This window comes from Chiroxiphia lanceolata, chromosome Z (assembly GCF_009829145.1).
Source record: "Chiroxiphia lanceolata isolate bChiLan1 chromosome Z, bChiLan1.pri, whole genome shotgun sequence".
NCBI classification, from domain to species: Eukaryota; Metazoa; Chordata; class Aves; order Passeriformes; family Pipridae; genus Chiroxiphia; species Chiroxiphia lanceolata.
The window spans coordinates 58465114-58488047 of record NC_045671.1 but is presented as its reverse complement, the minus strand read 5'-3'; the positions used below and the strand labels follow the sequence as shown (position 1 = coordinate 58488047).

The 22934-nt window shown below is 38.5% G+C and overlaps 1 protein-coding gene across 2 annotated transcripts in view; it reads right to left on the bottom strand.

The window, feature by feature from the left end:
• Positions 1–22670, bottom strand: part of SNX2 (sorting nexin 2) — a 31848-nt gene extending 9178 nt beyond the window's left edge. Inside the window, exons 1-7 of one of the 2 annotated variants that reach the window (XM_032675598.1) lie at positions 22529–22670; positions 14482–14599; positions 6408–6571; positions 5060–5126; positions 4817–4860; positions 4590–4731; positions 1187–1265 (exon numbers count right to left, since the gene is read on the bottom strand). In XM_032675598.1, the coding sequence (XP_032531489.1) occupies positions 1187–1265; positions 4590–4731; positions 4817–4860; positions 5060–5126; positions 6408–6571; positions 14482–14599; positions 22529–22636 (722 nt within the window). In that variant the 5' untranslated portion in view covers positions 22637–22670. The remainder of the gene's footprint in view (positions 1–1186; positions 1266–4589; positions 4732–4816; positions 4861–5059; positions 5127–6407; positions 6572–14481; positions 14600–22528) is intronic. The other variant, XM_032675599.1, reaches the window with a different exon arrangement.
• Positions 22671–22934: the final 264 nt, after the last annotated feature.

The following is a 22934-nucleotide window of genomic DNA, read 5'->3' as shown; positions in this document are numbered from 1 at the left end:
GATTTTAAAAATTAAAATATCAGATAACAAAACAAATATAATGTGTGTGACTGAAAATAACACAGTGTCACGCACTCCATACCACAGCATAACATACTAAAGGTCAGGCATTGGTTTATAACAGTTTCTTTAAACCAGAAAGTCCTTAACGTGGGACCTACCATAACTGTATGTTGCACAGCGGTAAAATATTATACTTCATACTTTCAACAGCTGAATAAACATCTCCTCCTTTAATAACATCCAGTTTACACCAGAAAAAAAAAATGTATAGTGTAGTGGACAGGCCTTTTTGTTACAGGTAATTCTGGTATTTAAAGGAAATCTTGGACAAGTGACTTGATTATGATCCAGGTATGAACTACTTATATGCTGGATGTACTACAGTCATCAACACATTTAGTTCTAAAGGACTGATGTACACACATAGAAAAGTAAAAATCAATGCAACTCCTTGGAGTGGGTTTTTAGCATTGCTGCTCAGATACAAAGTGTAATTTGTTATCTATCCTCCATTAGGTATGACCACCAGATCCTTATTTTTCTTCCTATAGAAGCTAAGGATTGCAGTGCAACTATTTTACACACTAGATCGCTCAGCTTTTCTTTCCCTGTTCTATACTCAGCATCAAGTACAAGTACAAGTTAATGTGGCAGTATACCAGGGACAGGACCTTTCCACGTTGAAGATACTTGAACAGTATCAGCTGTATGCCAGCACTGGGTGACAGACACCTTAGGCCAAAACATATCTCTTAGGCCAAAATCCAGCTAGTCACATCAATGTCATCAATATATGTAACCAGGAGGCCATTTGACTTTCAAGTGACCCTTTCACTCATCTCCCTGCCCAACAGTTGGTTTGCTATAGAACAGATATGCTGCTGTAAGTGCCTTAATTCCTTCAACCACAAACATCTAAATAAGCTGATAAAGATAGTTTTACTTACTGAATCTGTACAATCTTAAGTTGAAACAAGTTATCCATAATCTTTTCTACCAATAAGCCTACGTTTCCTGCTATTAATGGGGATTATTCAATTTCTACACAAAAAATTCGACAACTGTATACAGCCTCCAGAATTCATCTAAGTACAGATGGCCCATGTTTCAATTACAGTGCCTCCGTAAGTACACTACAAGTAATTCTGAGCCTAAATAAATTTTACTTAGATACAGACATTACCTTTCTAGAGCGGCTCTTCTTTTCTCTACAAATTCAGTAGATGAAGAATCTTCTTTGCCTACTTTAACCTTGGTCATGCCTTGAAGAAAATGGCATCATATTGATTTTAATTAAATCATTAACATAAGTGATGTGATTAGAAGATAAAGCTCACCTAAGTTTACATATTTAATTCAAATTACAATGAAAAACACTACATAGGAACAGAAAAAAATATCAACACTTCGTGTTACCTGGTTTTGTGGAAGCAGCTCTGTGAAATATGTAATTTCACGTAACATATTAATTGTGACTAACAGTTGTGGAAAACTAGGTTAATTTGCATTTATAAAGACAATTTAAATGCCAATCAGAGTCTAACTGGTAACTCATGTTCTGAAGAAGAAAACAGTTAACCATATAAAGCAGAATAGAAAAATAAATCTGGGGTTGTAAGCCTATTCATTGGTAAGCTTATGACCAATATTTTCATTCTACTATTTTTCCAAGTTCTAAAACTAGTAATTTTTCAGTCAACTCAGGCAAGCTAACAAGTTCTGAAAATTCTAAACAACTACAAACTGAATGAAGAATGAAATCAGCAGAATAAAATGTATGCAGTTTTACAGTGCTTCCTCTGACCAAGACGAGAATGGTCAAAAAACTACGATGGGGAGCCAGCTATTGATGTGTCATGGTATAGGAAATACACTCAATCTGAGCATCAGAAGAACTCTAAAACTGTCAGACTGAGGTCACTATTTTCATGCTAAAGACGTAAAGAGAGTTTAGCAACCTGAGTCCTATTAAAAACACCATGAAACACTGGATATTCATAATTATTCTTATTTCCTAAAACACAGTATTTCATGATAATTTGGACATCTTATTACTGGCTGTAGTGTATTTCTGACCTGTTAGGTTTGTGCTTCTCCAACTAAAAGGTCTACATCTGAGATTCTGAATATGTACTCTTGTGACCTGCCAGGTCAACAGCTCCCAGTATTGTTCCTTGTCCCATCTCCCTTCTGGCTTTACAAGCTTTGCACAGTGACCCACAGAAGGGACAAATAGCATCCTTACAGAAACAAGGAAGAACCCTTAACCTCTCTGTGGAGCCTTAGCTTTTCCTTTCTCTGCAACATAATGAAAATAAATCTGATAGGCATTTTTTTCAAAGGTATACTAAACAGTGTAATGTAACTGTAAATCCACAAATTTATCTGTAAAATCAAGTATGTCTTAAAGAAGAAGGATTAAAGTATTCAAACAAAGTTGAGGTAATTCACATACCTCACCTTTTTGCATTAGAGTATTACTGTACATTAATATTTCACTGCAGAAAGCAAGAAATTCTGTGTTTAATACAAAAAATCCTTCACCTTTGAAGTTTGTACAGAAGTTCATAGGGGAAAAAATGAATACGTAATCAAACGACCAGTATGAGGAACCCTTAATCTGTGATATTGACAGTTCATGCCAGGTTTCTTTCTCCGTTAACATAAGCATATTTAAATGCAAGTGTAAAGGTTGATTCTCAAGCCCAAGCACCCATGTAAATCCTTCACAGAAAAGATCCATGATTTAACAGATTATTTTCTTTAAAAAAGAAAAAACCGTGACTTTCACACATGCGTATGTAAGTAATGAAGCGGTTTGGAGAATGCCCAACTCTAACTCACCACTGACTCATTTTTATCCTTTGTTCCACAGTCACTTGAAAATAGCTAAGATCTAAAATTTCAGCCCCTCCCACTCATCACCAAAATAAAGTTGGAGCTTAAAACTCCATGTGTTATCAACATTGTAACAGAACGAACAGACCAAGGACTTTTGTACAATAGGCACTGCATAACACCGAATGTACGCCATTATGTATTAAGACTTTAAAAATAAACACATGCGATGTAAACACTATATATCAACTTTCAGCTGCTTTGTCAGCTCCCTGCTTAAAGTTGAGTTATTTTAAAACGCTCTCTAATCAATCCCTTCTTTTCTCCAGAGTTACAGAATCACAGAATTATTAGGTTGGAAGGGACCTCTTGAGATCATCTAGTGCAATCCTGCTGCCAAGGCAGGGTCACTTAGAGCAGGTTACACAGGAACATGTCCAGGTGGGTTTTGAATGTGTCCAGAGAGGGAAACTCCATGATCTCCCTGGGCAGCCTGTTCCAGTGCTTAGAAATGTATTGACTACATGCTTTTGAACAGAACCAACTAAGACCCATGCAGTGAAGTTCAACTTTAAAGAGAGAGTCTCATGCTCCTTTGAAATGTCCTACAGAATCTGTGAGTTTTCCCAACATACTTGTAGTGTAAAAAAGTCTCTATACAAGGATTTGAAGCAGCAGCCAGTACTTGCTTACACTGCAGTAAGTCGAACCTTTTTACAGACTTCCAGGCGTATCAATTTTAATGCTGGTTTTGTTCAAGTAGTACCTGAAATCCAGTCTAAGTTTTGTCTTACAGGTGATTCTGACTGTGATGCAAGCTCTACATTTCCATGTAAATGAACACTGTCATAAATGCCTTAAATGTATCATCCAAAGGATGTGACCAAAAACCTCACTCCATCTTTAAAAGATCTGTTTGCATTTGGAGTTAAACTTATTTTTGTTATATGAAAAACTGGTTATTACAGAATCACATATATTTTTCAAGAACTACCAAAAATTCAGGTAAAATTTTCAGTCTCACAGACTTCAAAATGCAGTCCACAGAAGTGTCCATAAAATGTTTTCCCACAGAAGTAAAATCCTTAATTTCCCAAGCCTTCTGCTGCCTACATCTACTCAGTCTGCCTACTGCTGCCTATGTGAAAAGCTGCTGCTCTGGTTAGCTTTACAGACTAAATTACTGAAAAAGAAGTCTTGCTATTCTCTACATATCAAACAACATTCTAGAGTCAAATCACCTATTTATGAGTAACGCAAAATATTTCAACAGGTTTTACTTTTTTAAATGCTTAGTTATTTTGGAAGAACTTCTACTACTTATAGATCATAAAACTGAAGTTGTTTTAATGCATTAATTAATGAGAGGTTTTGCATTCACCATGATAAAAAGAAACAGACAGTATTAGAAGGTGGAATATGTATGAGCTCTGTATGCTGCAGGCAATTGATAACAGCTTAGGCTAAAAATAAATTTTTTAACATCTTTGTTTTGATAGACTAATCAGCTTTTGAAGGGCAACAGCAAAGAAAGAATCATAGATAAGAAATTCAAGGCCAAGTAGTAAGACATATGTCCTCTGAGTTAGGAAGAGGCCATTACATATCTTTCCAATTTAACCTGAACTGTTTAAAAATACAGAGCATGAAGAACATTTGGACCACTTGAGCATCACTAAGCAGTATTTGTCCAGTAAAGTAATTTATATTACAATACTTAAGTGTCACCTTACAGGAACTGCACTTACCTACAATACTTTTTTCTGGAGCTGGAGGCACAATATAACCAATATGCATGTACTTCGTTGCTAATTTGCTGTGCAAGCCAAGAAAATCACTGAATCTTCTTTTAACAGAGAACTCATTTTTGTGGAACATTGATAGTGATGTCTTAAAAAAAAAAAATTGTTATGAATTACTGATCCATTTTAGCTATGACACAAAGTTATCTACAAGTATTTGTTGCACTAGTTACCTTTGTTGTTACTCTGTATGCCATATAAGCATTCATGCCATCTCCTGCAAGAAAATGAAGATATTTACGCCAGGGCAAGGTATGGTTATCCCGCCATACACTTTTTATTCCAAAATATACATTACATAGTTTTCCATTTAGATAGCAAAAACTGCCAAAAGACAAGTGAAGAAGTCATGCTGAAATTTAAGAATAGTCTTCAGAGAATAAGACAGTCTGAAATGCTAGGCTCAAGGAACTTACCAACTTTCTCTGGGTCTGATACATTGATTTCTATATCAAACAAATCTCCATTTGCTTCCTCTTCAATCTATGAAAAAGATTTGCCACATTTAGAAAGGTAACATGCACTCATCTTATATACGTGGTTACAAGGATAAGAGTATAGAGGAAGGAGGAGAAAAAGTTGGTATGTTTGTATAATTAAAAACCACTGACAGTGTCCAACGTTACTATAATTTCTAACACTGACTGTGACTGCAACTAAGTTCATGTGGTGAACTTGGCAGTGCCAGGTTTACAATTGGACTCAGTGATTTTAAAGGTCTTTTCCAACCTAACTGGTTCTACAATTTTAGTTTTAAGGCCTCGTAAAAAAGCTCTTAGTATGGCAGACTCAGAAGTTGCTGGTCTAAAAAATTTTAGTAAATATTTAACTTAGGGGTACGTTCATTGTATGACCTACAGTGATACTGTGGTTCACAACCACTCTCATTTGCAGTATTTCTATGTGCCTCTAATCTAAAGACAGGCATTCCTTCTCATTAATGGTATCTGCAGCAGAAGAGCTTCAGAAGGGAAATACAACAGATCAAAAATTTTCTGATACTTGTCTGAGTTCTAATCTCCCAGAATTTCATAATCTTTCATGTAATACATATATTTGATAAAAATGAGAGATCTTAAGAAAAACCATGGCAGAAGGGACAGTTACTAGGGCTGAAGGGGACAAAATCAGAAACAAATGCCATTCTGTGATATCCGGGGAAGCAGCCATCATCGAGTCACAGGTAGGTCTTGTTAGCAAACTCATTTAGCAAAGCCACTGTCCAGTAAGAGAACTCTCCAGAATGAATGGCATTCAGCAGCTCCAAGGCTTTGACTGGAACATCAAATGCACACAGCAACATTTAAACTACCATTATCCTCAGCTGTATATTACTATGCAGGATAACGCTAAAAAGTGCTTCTTCCATTTCCTCACTAAAAACAGCTTTGGAAATCCAAGTTGAAGCCTGTAACAGGCTAGTAGGAGTTATTTTACATTATTAATATTTCTCACATGTCAAGCTCATAGTTTACTCCTACACATACTTTTAAAATACCTGTTCTGAAGGAAGAGAACTTCTTACTCCTCACACTAGAGATCTCCAATATAATCACCTAAGTAGTGAATTCTTATGGTATTTTCATGAGTCAAATTCACAATAAATTTCATATGCAAAATAAACAGAATACATTTTCTTTTACATTCTTATCCTTAGCAACGAATGCTGCTATGAGGCAACATTGAGGAACTGGTATTTCAATAGAAGGAAAAGCTTAAAATGCCATGTAAGACATTTCCATAATTTAGAAGTTTACTGCATACCTCTTCTCTGGATCTATCAAAAATCACTGGGGCTGTTATGCTTTTTGATTCCATTCTGGGAGCTACTAATGTAGTAGGTGTTACAGGAGTGATTGCAGGAGTAGGTTCTGGTGAAAGTATTGGATCCCTCTCCGGACTGTCCAACGAAACTTCTTCTGTTGCTTCTAGATAAACATTTTGAGTAGATAAATATTTTGAGTTAGCAATGAAGTTCTTGTGAAACAGAGATGGATAAGCATCAAAAAACAAAAAACACACACACTAAATGATGACAGAAGTTGATCTGTAAATAGCATTCATTTGTGCAGGATAATTTCTTTCAATACACAGCAGAGGAGACATTTGAGCTTGTAGTGCAGAATGGGTTAAAGTAAGATTAATACTGCTTTTTTTGGTTGGTTCGGCTTTTTTTTGTATACTGTTTGGTAACAAGTCTTTTAAAGCAGTCACAAGTCACAATTAATTTATTTCTGCATGAGGTATTGTAAAAACTAAATAATTTTTTTTTTACCACAGATCTTTTTCATCACTGTTTTGCTGAACAACAGCTGATTTAGTCATACAGGCTGATAACTGAGCAGATCATGAATGAAGTATTGAATGAAGTACTGAATGAAGTTACACAACCATATGACACCCCCAGCACTGACAAACCTTACCACAACAATAGCAATATTAGCAGGTGAGACATTCTTACTAGTAGGACTATCTTTAGTCTCTAGTCTCTCTGGGGCTTAAAACAGTTCACTAAAAACTGAGTACTTTCTTCACACTATGGACAGTTCACCCATCTTTAAAGAGGCTTTTTGTTTGCACTTTCCTGCACTAACTGGTTTTGACCACTGGCAAACCACACACTTCCTGGGTATAAAGACATTTCTGTTCTAATTCAAATAAATTAACAATGCTGTGGTTCTTACTGGATGAGCATTTTCAAGAATTCTAGTTCCTTAAAAGATAACATGGACCACAGGACAGTCATTTGATACCAAGACTGACTTTCCAATTGATCTCAAATCTTTTTACAAACTAGACTTCCTGTGGCAAGGACTTACCAAGGCATTACAACAGAGCCACTTTAAAGTACACCAGGTTACAAAAAAGGTTTATTCTGCAGTTTGGAAAAGACCTAAGCTTGCATAACCCACTGAATTTTCAAAAGAAAATATGCTATCTTTCTTCCCAACTTTTTAAGGCCTTGTGAATAAAATGAATATAATTAGTCCTTACTTAACAGTTAAAAGGAGTTTTAAAGATCAGATCTACTTTAAAATTTGTGGGATAGTTCTATTGCATGTAAAAAAGCCCCATTTTTGTATTACATAGGATTGTTTCCTTCTCCAAAAGTGCCTGTAATCTATTAGCAATATAAAAATAGAAGTGGAAATAGCATCCAATGAGACAAATAATTTATTACTGAAAAAGAAATATTACGATCTCTCATAATCCATATATCAAAACCACTCAACTTTATCCCTGCTATCACTTAGAGATATTCTGTTAGTCAACTGTGTTTCCCACTCTACTGTAACACTAGTTTTGCTAATCTTTGATAATTTTCATAGATCAACAAAATCACACTTCTCTGTTTCAGGGATGATGATGACTGTGCCTAAATGACTGTGTTTGATACCAAAGACCAAAATAAATTGAAGAAAAACCTTCAAGGTTAATATGCCTTAATCTGGTTTGAAGCAGATACTCATTCTGGCCTGAGGCTGCCAAAGCTTCCTATCATCATTTTGTTTTGGAGTATATCACAGAATTGCTGAGTTTGGAAAGGACTTCCAAGATTATCTAATCTAACTCCTCTACTTGAGCAGAATCAGCTATAGCAGGGTGGACTGGAACATGTGCAGGTGGGTTTTGATCATCTACAAGGATAGAGAATCTACCTCCTCAAAAAAAACCCTAGAGTTTGTTTTTCTTGCATATTAGCCATATTTCAGCGTGTAGCTGTTGTCTTCTGTCCTGTCAGTGGGCACCACTGAGAAGTCTGGCTTCCTCCTCCATTTCCTACCACCAGGTATTTATACACATTGCAGGATTCCCCTCATTCCAGGTGGAAACAGCTCCCTCTCTCTCAAACTCGACTCTTATGCCATACACTTCACAGCCTCAATCATCTTCATGGTCCTGCACTAGAGTCACTCCTGTCTGTCCAGGTCTCCCTTGCATTTGGGTAGCTCAAACCTGCATTCAGCACTCCAGGTCTGGCCTCAGTAAGGCTGAGCCAAGGGGAATGATCACTTCCCTGAACCCGCTGGCAATGCTTTTCCTAATTTCCAATTATAGATTTTCATAGCATTTTCAAACTAAACGTAAAAGCAAGCACCTTTTCATATTTTCCATTTTTAATATGAACAAAGAATATCTAAAGCCTTTCTTTGAAAATATTTTTTTTCCTAGTATTGCTTTATTCTTACTGCTAAATATTGAGGACCTTAAGCATCTGGTGATGCTTCCTTTCCTCAAATGCCATAGGAAGGACATTGCATCTTAAATCAATAAAGAATTTTAATTCAAAACCTAAGAGCAGATGGGAAGTCATGATGAAGCTGTGGTAAAAAAAGCTTTTAGAGTGGTACAACATTTCAACATCATAAAGAGGCAGTTCTCTTCTTTGTGGCTAACAGCATTCAACATATTGTTATACAAATGACTATTTCACAGAAACATTTATCAGAAAAATATATACATACATATGTAATACAGTATCTTATATACATGATATAATGTAAAATATAAAATATTTATAAAATAGAGCAATTACACTTCAATTGTCCCTTTTTTTTTTATCACCAGCTATATTCCAGCACATGTGTGGGAAACAAACCATTAATCACCACTATATACTTCTCTCTACTTCAAATTTTAGACAGGTTTATAAAACAAGTCATTAAACAATTCAAAGCACACAGATTTCTCGTTTACACTACCTGAGAACACAATCCTGTTACTGTAAAGTATGACTTCATGAAAAAACTGTGAATTTAATGTAACAAAGCAGCAGTGCTATCAGATGAAACAGCAGCACTCCTTTCCAACACTCTTCTTCAGACTTGTATCCACACACTCATAAAGCAATCCAGGTTGTACATCAAAAGAACTCCAACCAGGAATAGTGCCCTGTTTCTGTTCAGCAGATAGCTGAAGCTACTGCTAAGCTGGTACATTATTTACACAAAAGAGAAAGTGGCAAGAGCCAGCAGTCGGACAAGGCAAGGAGGTTTCCTTTCAGCAGGACCAACAACATTAGAGTTTGTCCATACCAGTCTTTCTAAGGGACCTCAGGTTGGTTGAGCAGGAGCACATTTTTATAGCTGCTGCCTACTAACCTTTTTTTTCTGTTTTGTTGGAGGAACTGACCCAGAGAAAATAGTATCTGTTTGTTTGATGGCAGTAAATCAGTTATTTTAGGAAGAAAGGAGAATTTATGCTATCCTCCCTCTTGTTACCTCTCAGCTCCAAGTCTGTGGCCTCCCAGACATTATGTAAAACTAGAAGCATGGAATGGAAAAGTCATGGAAGGGTATGATGGGACAGAGTAGGACAGGGACAAAGTTGTTGCCTGAAACAGAAGTATTAAGACAGTTCTGAAAGGGAAAAGAAGTACTAGTTTTAAATAACAACAACAGGTTCTTACTTCTAGCTATTTTTACCCCCTCAGAAAAGCAGCCTTTTGAGTAGCACATAAGCTGAACATCTATTTCCCAAGAAATAGGTTTGTTCTGATGAACTCTGACATTTATGCTTCTTGCATACATTCCTTCACTTTGAGAAACCAGATGACATGGTCTAGATTAAAAAGTTTTATTGACAATTCATGTGCTTGTTTTGCAGGTTTGGTTTTTCTTTCATGGAAATATTAATTTGTCAGGTTTCAGAGTAGAAACTATGGCACTCGTAGAAACATTTACTTGACCTGTTCATTTTAGACCTTCCCCTGAAAACCTAATATGAGGTTGTGGTTTTGTGGTGTGGTTTTGAGGGGGTTTTTGGGGGTTATGTGTGTGTGTGCAGTTTTTGTTCGGTTTATTTTTTAAATATTTAGTGTCAATACTAGCATGGAAGATGAAATCTTGATGCCTTCTTTTCAGTGTACTTCTTAAAAGCATATGTTCTTGCTTAAAGAGAGGCAAGCAACTGCTCTGCCCAACTTTTGGAAGAAAAACATTGAGATCCAACAGTTTTATCAGCTATGGGAGCTATCAGCACATATTAAGCACTCCCACCAAGCTAATGCTGTAAGACTGATACACATAAATACATACTTTATAATCCATAAACAGTCAAGTTGCTTAGCGCCAAAAGCACATGAAAACATCTCATTCTGCTGTAGAAGACAAGTATGTATGTTTACTTAACATTCTACACCCAACTACATCAAGTTTCTATCGATGTTCAAGCATGGGGCTCAATCTCAGCATTAGACAGCTCTCATTTCTTTATTTTTCACCACCAGTATTTGTCAAACATCATCTCAGAAAGTGCAAGTTTGCAATTCCTCACTAGCAGCTCATTTCAGCCCCAAGTTATTTTTACTAGTCACAGTTCTAACATTCTGACATGGCTTGAATGTTTAAATTGGCTTATCATCTTCAAAAGCTTGCTCATGTGAACACAAATTTGGAAGAAAACATAAGCAGAAACGATTGTCTAGAACAGCTGACAAGCTACTAAAAAAAGGCTTCTCCAAGTGTATTGGACACCAAGTATCCAAGTATAATTCAGATACAAAACCAAACAGAACTGACTGTAAGAACTACTACACCTAAGTCATATCCCACAACCCTTATTGTTATACTAGGAGTACTAAGCACGACATTAATGAGAACAGACAGATATTAATAAGACCACCTTCTGACTTCAAAACTGTAGGTTCACATGCTTTTGTGCATGTTTCTTGCAGAAGAAAGCTAGAACAGAACAACTAGCAGCTAAGCATTTGCATCAAACTCTTTGTATCAGACAAATCACACGACAGCCTGACAGGCATAATCAGCTACAAGCTTTTCTGTTCAGATGGGCTTAAAGTACATGCCTTGTCTGGTCCATAGAATCATCGTCTCCTTTTCTGTCTCAACTACGAGGAAAAAAGCCTAAGACAAACTTATCACAACCCAAAGGGGAAAAAAAAGAATACAACAAAAAACTCAATAAAAACAATCATCACCCCAGACCCCACCACACTGACTTTTCCCCAGGACAGAGTAGCTAGATACTTGCATAACTTGATCCATTCCCAAACATCTCTCAGAGCTGAAAAAACAAACTAACAAAGATAGTAATCTTTTACCAGAATAGGGGAGAGGCAAAATTATAATTTTCCACTTTTCCGAAGAAGGTGACAGAGCACTGACATCACAGATCTGTGCACCATCTAGGAGCTCTAGAGGCAGAAGGCACAGACAGCTATGCCCTGTCCATGGCATATTTGTGCAGTTATACACTGAACTTTGGGTCAACATTTTGGAAGACTAGTTTGATAACTAGTTCTTCACTGAGTAACAGCAACTTACAGACAGCCAAGTTTTAAGATACGTCCCAAAATCCCTCAACATACACCTAATACTACCTCATCTGGAGCATTGACCATTATGTCCTCTGCATATAAGAGCTCTACAAGGTAAGAAAGAGTAAGCTTTTTTTCTAAATAATCAACTGACTTTCATTCTAAGAGTGAAAGTGCTTAAGTGGGTCTAGCAAGACAGTTTGCTTTGTTACAGAACCAAGAACCACAGTGCAGCAGCAAACTTTACTGGTCTCTGATGACAGCTGGAAAACTCATTTCTTCCACCTTTGAAACCTAGCTTTAATAGTTCACTTATGAGTCGCTAGAGACAAAGTAATGAGTATCTAAACCATTTTGTTGCACACTCTATCCTGCAGCTGCAACAAAAATGTAACAGCAAAGGGGATTTAAACATAATCAAAAAAGCCAAAAATATCCCAGGTTCTATACTGAATTAAAACAATACAGAAAATTTGTTCTGTTTCTTCTCCTTTTCCATTAGTTGCATTATTAGGTGGACTAATGAAAAATATTTTTAAAGTCTACAACAGCTGGAGAGGCATACTATCGCATCTCTTTATAAGTCTAAAAACTAGAATTATTTCTGACCCCTAAGCATGACTGTCCCTCCTTTCAGGAGCAACAAAGAATTTTCTTTACCTGGATTTTATAGTGTCTAGGAATTCAATATGAAGGAACAACAGAAGTTACAAAGCTGTGGAGCTTCATTTTCTTCCCTCCAGTTAAGTGTTCCTATAAGCTGTGCCAAGATAGGTTTCTCTGGAATTTCAACATGTCAAAGAAAAAAAACAGTCACACTCACTTTTAAAGTAAGTCCCGCTTTCACAGAAAGCCAGACTTAGGCAATACGAGATACCTATTTTCTTGCTTCCACCGTGATTGCATTTCTCACATTTTTTCTATATTGTCTAGCAAAACAGTCCTAAGAAAGAAAAAACAGTTATACTCATGAGTGCCCAGCACCAGAACATAAATTAGACATAGTTCTTCTGAATGTCATTTCAGAATGACAGTGATACAAAGATAGAAGTTCATCACCTGGGCTCAACTGCACTACACAAACTTCCTGCTTAGAATAGGAAACTGTGAAAAATGTCATATTCTGTCTCAGGCTCCATAAATCACACTTGTTTTTTCCTCTGTTTGAGAGTCTCAGCTGTGTTAGATGTGCTGTATGTTAGATGCCTTCAGTTCAGTGCTGCAAGCATTTTAGAGAATGTCCTACATAGCAAGCTCAAAGTCATTAAATCAGTTTTTCTGTGTGTTTTTCTCACAGCATTCATTTCAGTTGAAACAATCTGGCTGCAAACATTTGTTCCTTCTGTCTCTCTCCCCTCAGTATTTACTACAGCCACCTTTTTTTCTTAATATTATCCAAAGGAGAACTGGCTTTCCTAAAATATACGTTCCAGATGGCTCTATGGTTAAAAAAAGCTGGCTTTATATACTGAAGCTAAATAACCAAATTACTAACTAGTACTAGAAAGCTTCATTGCTAAAGAATGGATGGTCTTTATAAGTCACAAGATAAGGTAAAATAAATACAAAAAAAATTAAGATTATCCCTCTATTCCCTTATTCCTTTTTTCTTTTAAAACACTTTCAGAGAGTAAGTAAACTAGTGAATACATTCTAATAGTGTCATGAGCAAACATAATTTCAAACATATGGAAATACAAATCTAGGAAGTTTAGAACAGAGGTAATGAGCATGTATATACAAGTATTTATACAAAATAGCCCAGAACAACTAAAGGCTATGAAGTTTCTTTTCAAATGACTACATCAGGTAATCAATGAAGATGAGATGAGGACTATATTCAAAGCAGACTGCCAGCTGACTCACTCAATATGTAGTCATACAGGATATACTAGTAATGAGATGCTAGATTCTTGAATAGTTAATGCTCCTACATCTGTAACTGACAGCAACAATAACCCATGTTAGGAGAGTCAAAAACCAACACTGAAGCAGCAACTGAGTAATGAAGCCTTAGAAATGTACAGTCTTAACAGATTACTTATCAGAAGTTTCAGTACTATCAACTGTCAGAGAGATAACCACACACTACTGAAATGATAGGACTGGTCCCATGTGCCAGTTTGTTACTTTTTCATTAAAACAAGAGTTTTAAGATGAAGGAAATACCCTCCAGTTTGCATTATTTTTTGAGTTATCTGTCTTTGTAATTGGAAAAAAGACTGGGACAGCTTATGTATAGTTATTAAGTAGAAAACAAGAATGCAACTTAAGTCATGTTTTTTCACACTGGTTTGAACATTTTTAATCACAGAATGGTAAGTACATTATTACTGTCAGCAGAACAGCTAAACACTCCCACGCTACACACTGACAATACACACCCCTGAAAAACTTGCATTTAGTAAACAAACTTAGCTAATGTACTACAAGAAAAAACCTGTACAACACTGTCAAACTACTTACAAGGTTTCAACTCTCCCTCTTAGAAAACCAAATTTCTTTCAGTCCAAGGGCAAAAGAGTTTGTGCAGGCACATTACAAGAAAATGGTAATTACCAGCAAAGAGGTCTTCTCTGTCACCATCCAGCATGATTTCTGCTGGCTTTGGACCATTGGAGTTTGTGCTCAGGTCTTCTGCAGGAAGACTTGCTGGCTCTGGAGATGAAGGACTTGACTTTTATTTAAAAAAAAAAAAAAAAAAAGTAAAATAATTAGCAGATAACCAGTTGTCACGTGTCAGTATATAAGAATTATTGCAACAAACATTTTTTTATTGCAAAGAAACAAGACAAGATGTACAGAAAGGAAACCCTGTCAGCTATTTCCATTTCCCACTCCCAGCACAGGAACAAAGAACAAAAGATATGAGTTAGTCAACAGCTCTCAATTTCTTTGTCCAAGAGAAAAAAAGAGTCACAAGTTTCCTCAGGTTTAATTAACATGAAGCAAAAGCTGCCTATTGAAATATCTAGAATAAGTTTATTAGTATCGCCAAATGTAATTTCATTATTAAGTTCTTTCTGGAAAGACTTGGATTTAAATCTGGGTTTGTACATAGCCAAAAATTAATAAAGAAATCTCCAAGTGCTTTGTACCAGTTTTTCAGAGACCGAAAAAATGCATTAATGCCATCCAAATAATTAAAGGCTGCCTGGAGCCTTAAGAAATTTTGATAGCTTTGCTAATGGATTACTGCCACAGAGGGTCATGTTGTACTGTACATGGAAACAAGGCTTGCCATAGATACAGTTCTTTTAATTCACTGAAGACTAGAACTTGCTCTGTTGAAGACACTCAGGAAAATCAAAGCAATATTGAAGCTGGGCCACCAAATGTATCTCTTGCTTACAAAACAAACACACACCTAATTGAAGTCAGTGTTTCACTTAGAAAATCTTCCTTGAATAAATATCTACTGTGTTTACTGCCAGCAGTAGAAAATTCGCAAGACTCACTTCTCACAACTTCACCCAGGATAGTTAGCTAGAGAGGTTTCAACAACAGCGTCTTTATTCATGACTGTATGCATTTTAAGGAGCATCTGTAAACTGTACCACTACTTGCTTCCTAGTTTTTGCATAAAGTTGTCATAACTTAAGCTCAGAACCAGTATTCAAAAAAGATCATAAATGTTTCACTATATACTTCAAGAAACACCACAGACTAAAAAGATTTTAAAAAAGACGGAAAAATATGGAAATGTCACTGAAAAAGTCTGTCCAGATGGTATTTTCACATTCATAAATGCAGCAGAGGCAACAGTTTTAACAAACAGGTCTTCCTTATAACTGGCTCTCCAAAAGCAGTGTATGTCCTGACCCTCACATCTATCCAGACTTCAAACACCTGAAATTCCAGTACAGAAGAAGTAAGCAGAAATAGTAAAAATCCTGCCAGGCAAATTCAGACAGGGTACAGAATAGTTTTTCAAAGGAAAAATAAAGTATGAAATCAAGACTCGATTGACTTGGAAAGGTTTTCCCTGATGAAGACACAAGAAAGCTACAAGCAAACAAAAGAATACCAGAAAATTTATAATCCCTAAACCAGTGTAGTAGTTTAACCCCAGACAGCCACCAAGCCCCACGCAGATGCTCACTCACTCCCACACCAGCAGGATTGGGAAGAGGATCAGAAAGAGAATCGGAAGGGCAAAAGCCAGAAAACTCATGGGTTGAGATAAAGAAATAAAGAAAACAAAATATTTTAATAAAGAAAACAAAAGCTCTACACACAGGCAAGGAATTAATTCACTTCTTCACATGGGCAGGTAGGTATTTAACTTCTCCAGAAGAGCACGGCCCCATCACGTGTAGCAGTTACTTGGGAAGACAAACACCATCACTCCAAATATGCCCCCTTCTTCTGTCTTCCCCCTACTTTATATCCTGAGCATGACGTCATATGGTATGGGATATTCCTTTGGGTCAGTTTGGGTCACCTGTCCCAGCTGGGTGTCCTCCCGACCTCCCATGCACCCCCATCTTCCTCGCCAGTGTGGCAGTATGGAAAGCAGAAGCAGCCTTGGCTCTGTGCAAGCCCTGCTCAGCAATGACAAAAACATCTCTATTTTATCTATTTTTTTAGCACAAATCCAAAACACAACCCCATTATCAGCCACTGTGAAGAAAATGCATGTTACCCAAAGCCAACGCAGCCAGATTATAGTTGCAACAATGAACTGCTCCATTCAAGCGACAGAAGAGGTCATATCTCCCTCCCTTTGTCAAAAGCTGCCCCTCTCTTAGAACCCCACATATAACATGGGGAAACCAATACACAAAGTGACAACAAAAGAAGCCGTCTCTCAAATTCGTGGCTGGATTTTGCCCTAGAGTCTGGAAAGAACATCAGAGAAGGAACACTTGGAAATGAACTAGGGAGAAGAGTTCAGAACCCTGCAAGGAACCAATCCACTGGTCACATGAACACTTCTCATCTCATACTAAATGAATGACAAAACGACCCCTCAGGAAATAGAGTGCTCTGGGGTAGTAAAAGGTGTATTTGTCCACTCTGTGAAGATGCTATGAAGTATCATAAGGAGATACAACTCCTTAAGTTGTATCACAAGACTTGTAATAATTTAGATGAAATGAACTAGGAAATTTAAGAAAACCACAGTGCTTGACATGCTTCAGTGTTTTACAATTGATAGTATAGACAGTATGTGTTACATGTAATAGTCAAAGATTTTAAATTGTATCAGAACTCAGAAGTAGCATATTTCAGAAGAAATGGTGTGTCTCTCCAGGCAGTGCTGTGTAGAGCTGTGAGTTCAAGATCTTGTACTTCACCAAAACAGCAGAGCACAGAAATGTTTGATTTCTCTGTGAGGTTCAAGAACTTTGAAGTGTTATCAGCAAAAGCAGTTTTTCACAAAAATATTATAGATACTCCTTCCAAACCTGTTTTGATGCTACTCAACTTTGAACAGCAACCTACTTACATTTTGATAGATCTGAGGTTTAGCACACAGTGGGCGCCCCACAACACCACAGATGCAGAATGGCACATAAGTTTGTGGTTGGCAATTCACTGCCACAAAAAACAGCTCTAATACAGCCAGACACAGGGAACAAAAGTCTTCCACTTGTTGCACATAAGCAGAGGGCTTTCTGCTTTATCACTTCATTGTGCTCCTGATTAATGAATGGTGGAAAAGAGCTCTTGGAGAATACTCACACCTTCAAGCTATTCCCTCAACCTATCTTCTCAGTTTTATCTGAGGTAGCCATTTTAGTTGCTGATGGTTACCTTTTGATTATACCTGGTTTCTAATCACAAAATGAAATCCTGAACACAAAATTCATCTTGAACACTTAAACCTGATCAACCCATGGCATAATATGAAATACCAAATATTTACAGGCCTAAAGCAACCAGTTAACCAGAGGTCAATACAGAGCTATTCCCACTTCTAAAAAAGAAACAGATTCCTCCTCGGAATGGTTATAAACACATGTATCTTTCTGTTGCTGAACTGGGAAAGATCCTGTCCAGTGGCGTCGTTAAAGAACACCAATAATTCTGCACTACATCAGGCTTCACAGCTGTAGTTAGTATAGCAGTTATAGACAGCTTTCTCCAAATTTCATATGAGAATACTTGCAAAAGGAGAGGACTCAAATAGACCTTAAGGGCACCTCAGAAAGCTCATGAAGCAAAGCTTATTCATGCAGTTGGTATAATTTGTATACAAGACAAAAAGTCTAGAAGTGACTTTTATAGGAATATTTCCAGTGAAACTGATATTCTGTCTGTGTATTATTTGTTTAATAATAATAATTTTTACATAATAAATTTGCATTTGTTATAAATGTTAAGTTCTGTTTTTAAGAATAGTAGATACTAAAGTTTAATTTTGCAGATAATTTATGGATAAAGTGAATTTTCAGCTGTGTACTGGTTTGGGCTAGCATAGAATTAATTTTTTCATAATTGAAAAAAGGCTTGCAGAGTTCCATGGTTTGGATCTGCAACTAAAACAGTGTTGACAATGCAGCCTTGATGTTTCAGTTATGGTTGAACTTTGTTTAGGTAGCGTGAAGGCTTTCTCTATTACTCACTGCCCTGTCAACAAGTAGGCTGAGAGTCCACAAGAAACAGTGAGAGGACACAGCTCGGACAGCTGGCCCCAGCTGACCAGAGGGATATCCCATACCTTGTAACACCGTGCTCAGCAATAAAAGGTACGAGGAAGAAGGAGGACGCAGAGGATGTTTGGAGTTAGAGTATTTGTCTCACTAAGTCACCATTAGATGTGATGAAGTGTCTTCCTGAAGATGGCTGAACACAGGCCTGCCCATGGGAAGGGGTGAATGAATTAATTATATTGTTTGTGTGTGCAGCTTTTACTATATCCATTAAATTCTCTTCATCTCTACCTACCCATCTTCTTCTAACTTTCACCCTTCCAATCTTCTCTCCCATCCTGCTGGCAGGATTCAGTGAGTGTGTGGGGCTCAGCTGCCAGATTAATAAGGTATCTCCTGGTCTATTAAACTTTCTGTGGCTCTTTGGTATTTTTAAACAGCTGTCATTCTCAGATAAGATAAACTAAGGATGGAGTTAAATATCTTTGGAAACATTTGGGACTTTATATGAAAAAGACAACATGTAAAAACTTATTAAAAATTATTAATGATTTGGACACCACGTCAGCTTGTTTTTAAGAGTTTTGCAATGAAGTTTTAGTTTTTTCTCTTCAAAACACACATAGCCCTCAGGGAACTACAAAAACCCAGCAAGACACAGCCCTGAACATATCAGAAACTGGACTCAATAATTCCGAATAATCTGATGATTTTGCACAGCTAGTGGGTCAGAGAGTGCTATTCAGGTTCTCAAAAACCAAAAAAGTACCCATGCATGCATCACCATAAAAACCAAAAAAGCGTCCATCAGCATATTAAGCTATTCCAGTTACAGTCTTCTACATATGCAAACTAAAAGACAGGACCCCAATTTTGCCTTTTTATCTCTACAAAGTACAGCTAAAATGGCTGAATAAAATGGCTGTCAAAGGAGTCAGTAGTTAGTGCAGCGAAAAATCTGCATATCAGACAAGAAACAGAAGACGAGACTAACATAAAAGCTCAAGGCCCAGACACAGACAAACAGCATAGCTGTTTAGAAATTCTAAACTTACTTGATGCCAAGGATTCACAAAATGTCACAAACATGTCCATTTCCTGAAACGTACATGGTTGTGAAATTTCTGAATGACCGGTGAGCTGAAAATTAAGTGAAGCATTCAATAACCAAGATACCAAACGGCCAGGACATCCAGGTATGCAGGGCAGTCAGGATCCTTCCTTGTTTTCTTGAAAACAAGTTTCAGGTGAGAGAGCCAGGGACCCATTCCAATTTACAAGGGCAATAACGAGCTTAATTTTCTTTTATTGTTCATTATGTTTGGAGGCAATAACTAAGCATCTTATAGCTCTGACTTATGAAGAAACAAGAACAAGTTCTCACATTTTCTGCTCGCTGAAATTATAGCTCTAAATGTTTGGACATCCTCCCTTCCTCTTAATAGTAGGGTCCACCTCAAACTAGTTCAACTACTTGTCTGAATCCTATCTAGCCTCCTTCAGTCAAAATACAGTAGGCTGACAAAAGATGACAATCATATTATAGTTGTTCAGGTTAACACAGCTCACTGTCTGAAACGGGGTTACAGGAGCTCACAACTCACAGCATGGGCAGAGAGAACAGATTCAACAGCAGGTCAGTTTTATTTCCAGCAGAAAGTAAGCAGCCACATAGGAGCAATGTCTACATGCCTGGATTTAACATCAAGCAACGAGACACACACTTCCAGTAGAATTACACCAATTAATCCTGGATACAAACTCAGCTTTCTACAAAGGTACCGTACAGTATTGAAGGACTTAGTATTTTCCTCTCAGATATTCCAATGGGGTCTTTACTGCTTCCTCAATAATTGACACTGTTAAATTGAATGACTACCCTTAATGTCATCTGTGGTTATCTACTGTTTTGCCTCCTATGCAAAAACCAAATATATATTGCAGATCTTTGACATACACCAATAAACCGGCAATAAGATTACACACCCTGCCCTAAATGACATCCTTGATAGATTACCACATCTACTGCTTACTGATCATTTTCAAGTTCCTCCATGTATTTTTCCATTACAGAAAATCATGCTAAAAGCAAATGGACAGCTTCAAGATGAACCAGTTGGGAACCCTTTCAAAGTACCACAGCCTTCATGTAAGCTGGCTTTGGACCTCACTGTCTCTCGCCTCTGCTATCAGCAAAGAAATACAGGATCAACTACAAAAAGTGTGATTCTCTTGTTACAACAGAACTCCCACTTCCATTTATGATCAGCCGCTTTATGAATATTTACCAGATTAAAGTAACACTCAAGATAGAAGTTTAACTAGGCCCACATCATGAGATAATCATTATTCTGTAGTACCCTATAAGCTGCATTCATCAATCCACGCTCAAGCTAGTGAGAAGCCTAAAGTCAATTTTCATGACCTCTTTCTTACAAATTTGCCAGAAAAAAATCACATGGTTAAGGCACTTCCCCAAATGCTGTAGCTGACTAGATGTCAAAAAAAGCCTTACTGACACAGCTTTTCAAAAGCTTCTCTTCAAGCAAAGAGGCTTCCCCTTTCTACTTAAGGAATGTCTTCCAAACCATCTGTGTACACAAACACAGCAGCAAAGGGGAACTCTCAGCCCAAACAACTGATACAAAGTGTTTCTTTGCCAGTTTTTGCAGTTAGAAGAGTTTTCAGTAACTTTTTAATCATTAGGATGAGGACTTCTCCTTGTTACTGTGATTCAGACACTAAATTTATCTCCTGCAGCTTTAATTCTAGACCACGTGAATGAAGATGTTGTTAATGTTACACTACAGTCTTTCTCAGTGCACACAACAAGACTCCAGCAATACACAATGTCACACAGAGATGCACAGAAGTCTGCTCATGCAACTGCAGGTTCACATCATTTCCTATTCCTTTACAGCATTTTTCCACAGATCTTTTTCTATCAATGCACAGATTATGCATCTATAAAAAGAAAGAAAAAAAAGACAGTGGTTTGAGAGAAGGCAAGTGACTTTAAAATCCATTTAAAAGCCTCTTTGTACAGTGGGGTTTTTTTTGTTAAGGACAGGCAACAGCCAGAGTAAAAACAAAGAAACATATACCGATCCCATTACTGTAAAGGTCAGGGACAGAAAACTCTTCAGGAAAAGAGGAACAGAAAGACTTCCTTTTTAAATGGGTAACCGTGCACAGGAAAAACCAAAGTTCTTCCAGAAGATAATGGCAACACACAGAGGCGAGACGTGACCACAACACTCGCCAGGGAAAGCTCGCACTATAAGGGATGAACACAGAAAGCATTTCTCATGTCTCCTTATGCTCCTTTTCCAGCAGGTCCCAGCAGCCGCCGCAGACAACAACTGCGCCGACTCCCGTGGAACAAACCTCAGAGAGAAATAAGTTTTTGCAAATTTTCGCGAACTGGAAGAGGGTGAAGCATCGGAAAGAGGCCAAACAAAGAAAATGGGCTGTTGTTAATCCCCTCAAAGTCCAAGGTGGGAGGGAGGGGACGGACACGCACAGACCAGCGAAACTGGAAAGAGGAAAGGTGGGAATATTTGTTACCCTAGCAGCACAAAAAGGGGCTAAGAGGAGGGAAAGCGGCGGCCCGGGACAGCGGCACTCCGAGACAGGAGTTGTGGGTTTCTTTCGGCGGGAGGAGCCCCGAGGGGATCCCCGCGCAGGGAGGGACGCGTCGAGCGGCCGCTCCCGGGGCACGAGCGGAAGACCTGGTCGGTGAGGGGCTGCGGCGAGGCGGGGGGAACGGGCAGGGGCGAGGGACCAGCGGGCTGACAGGGAGGGGACGAGATGGGACGGGAGGGGACGGGACGGGACGGGAGGGGACGGGACGGGACGGGAGGGGACGGGAGGGGACGGGACGGGAGGGGACGGGAGGGGAGGGGACGGGACGGGAGGGGAAGGGAGTGGAGGGGACGGGAGGGCCCGGCGAGCGCCGACCCGGCTGCGAGGCTCGGGGCGCGCAGCGGTGGGCTGTCTCTCCTCACCTCCAGGGTGGACACGGTGCTAGTGAAGAGGTCCTCGCCATCCTCCAGCTCTTCGAGGTCCGCGGGCCTCGCCTCCCCCAGCGGCGGCGGCTCCCGCTCCGCCGCCATCTTCCGTGCTGCCCGGCCCCCGCGTCACGTGACCGCACCACCGGCCCCGACGGCACGTGACCGGGACGGGGGCGGGACCGGGAGCGGCGGCCTCTCCTTCCCTTCCCGTTTTCGTCCCCGTTCCTCTCCCAACCCCTTTCCCTTCCCCATCACTCTCTCCATCCCTTCCTTTCGCCTCAACCTTTCCCCATCCGCTTCTCTATTCCCTTCCCCATCCATACCCCCTTCCCCATCCTCTACCACCTCTCTTTCCCCTTCCTCTTCCCCATCACCTTCCCCATCCCCTTCTCCTTCCCCA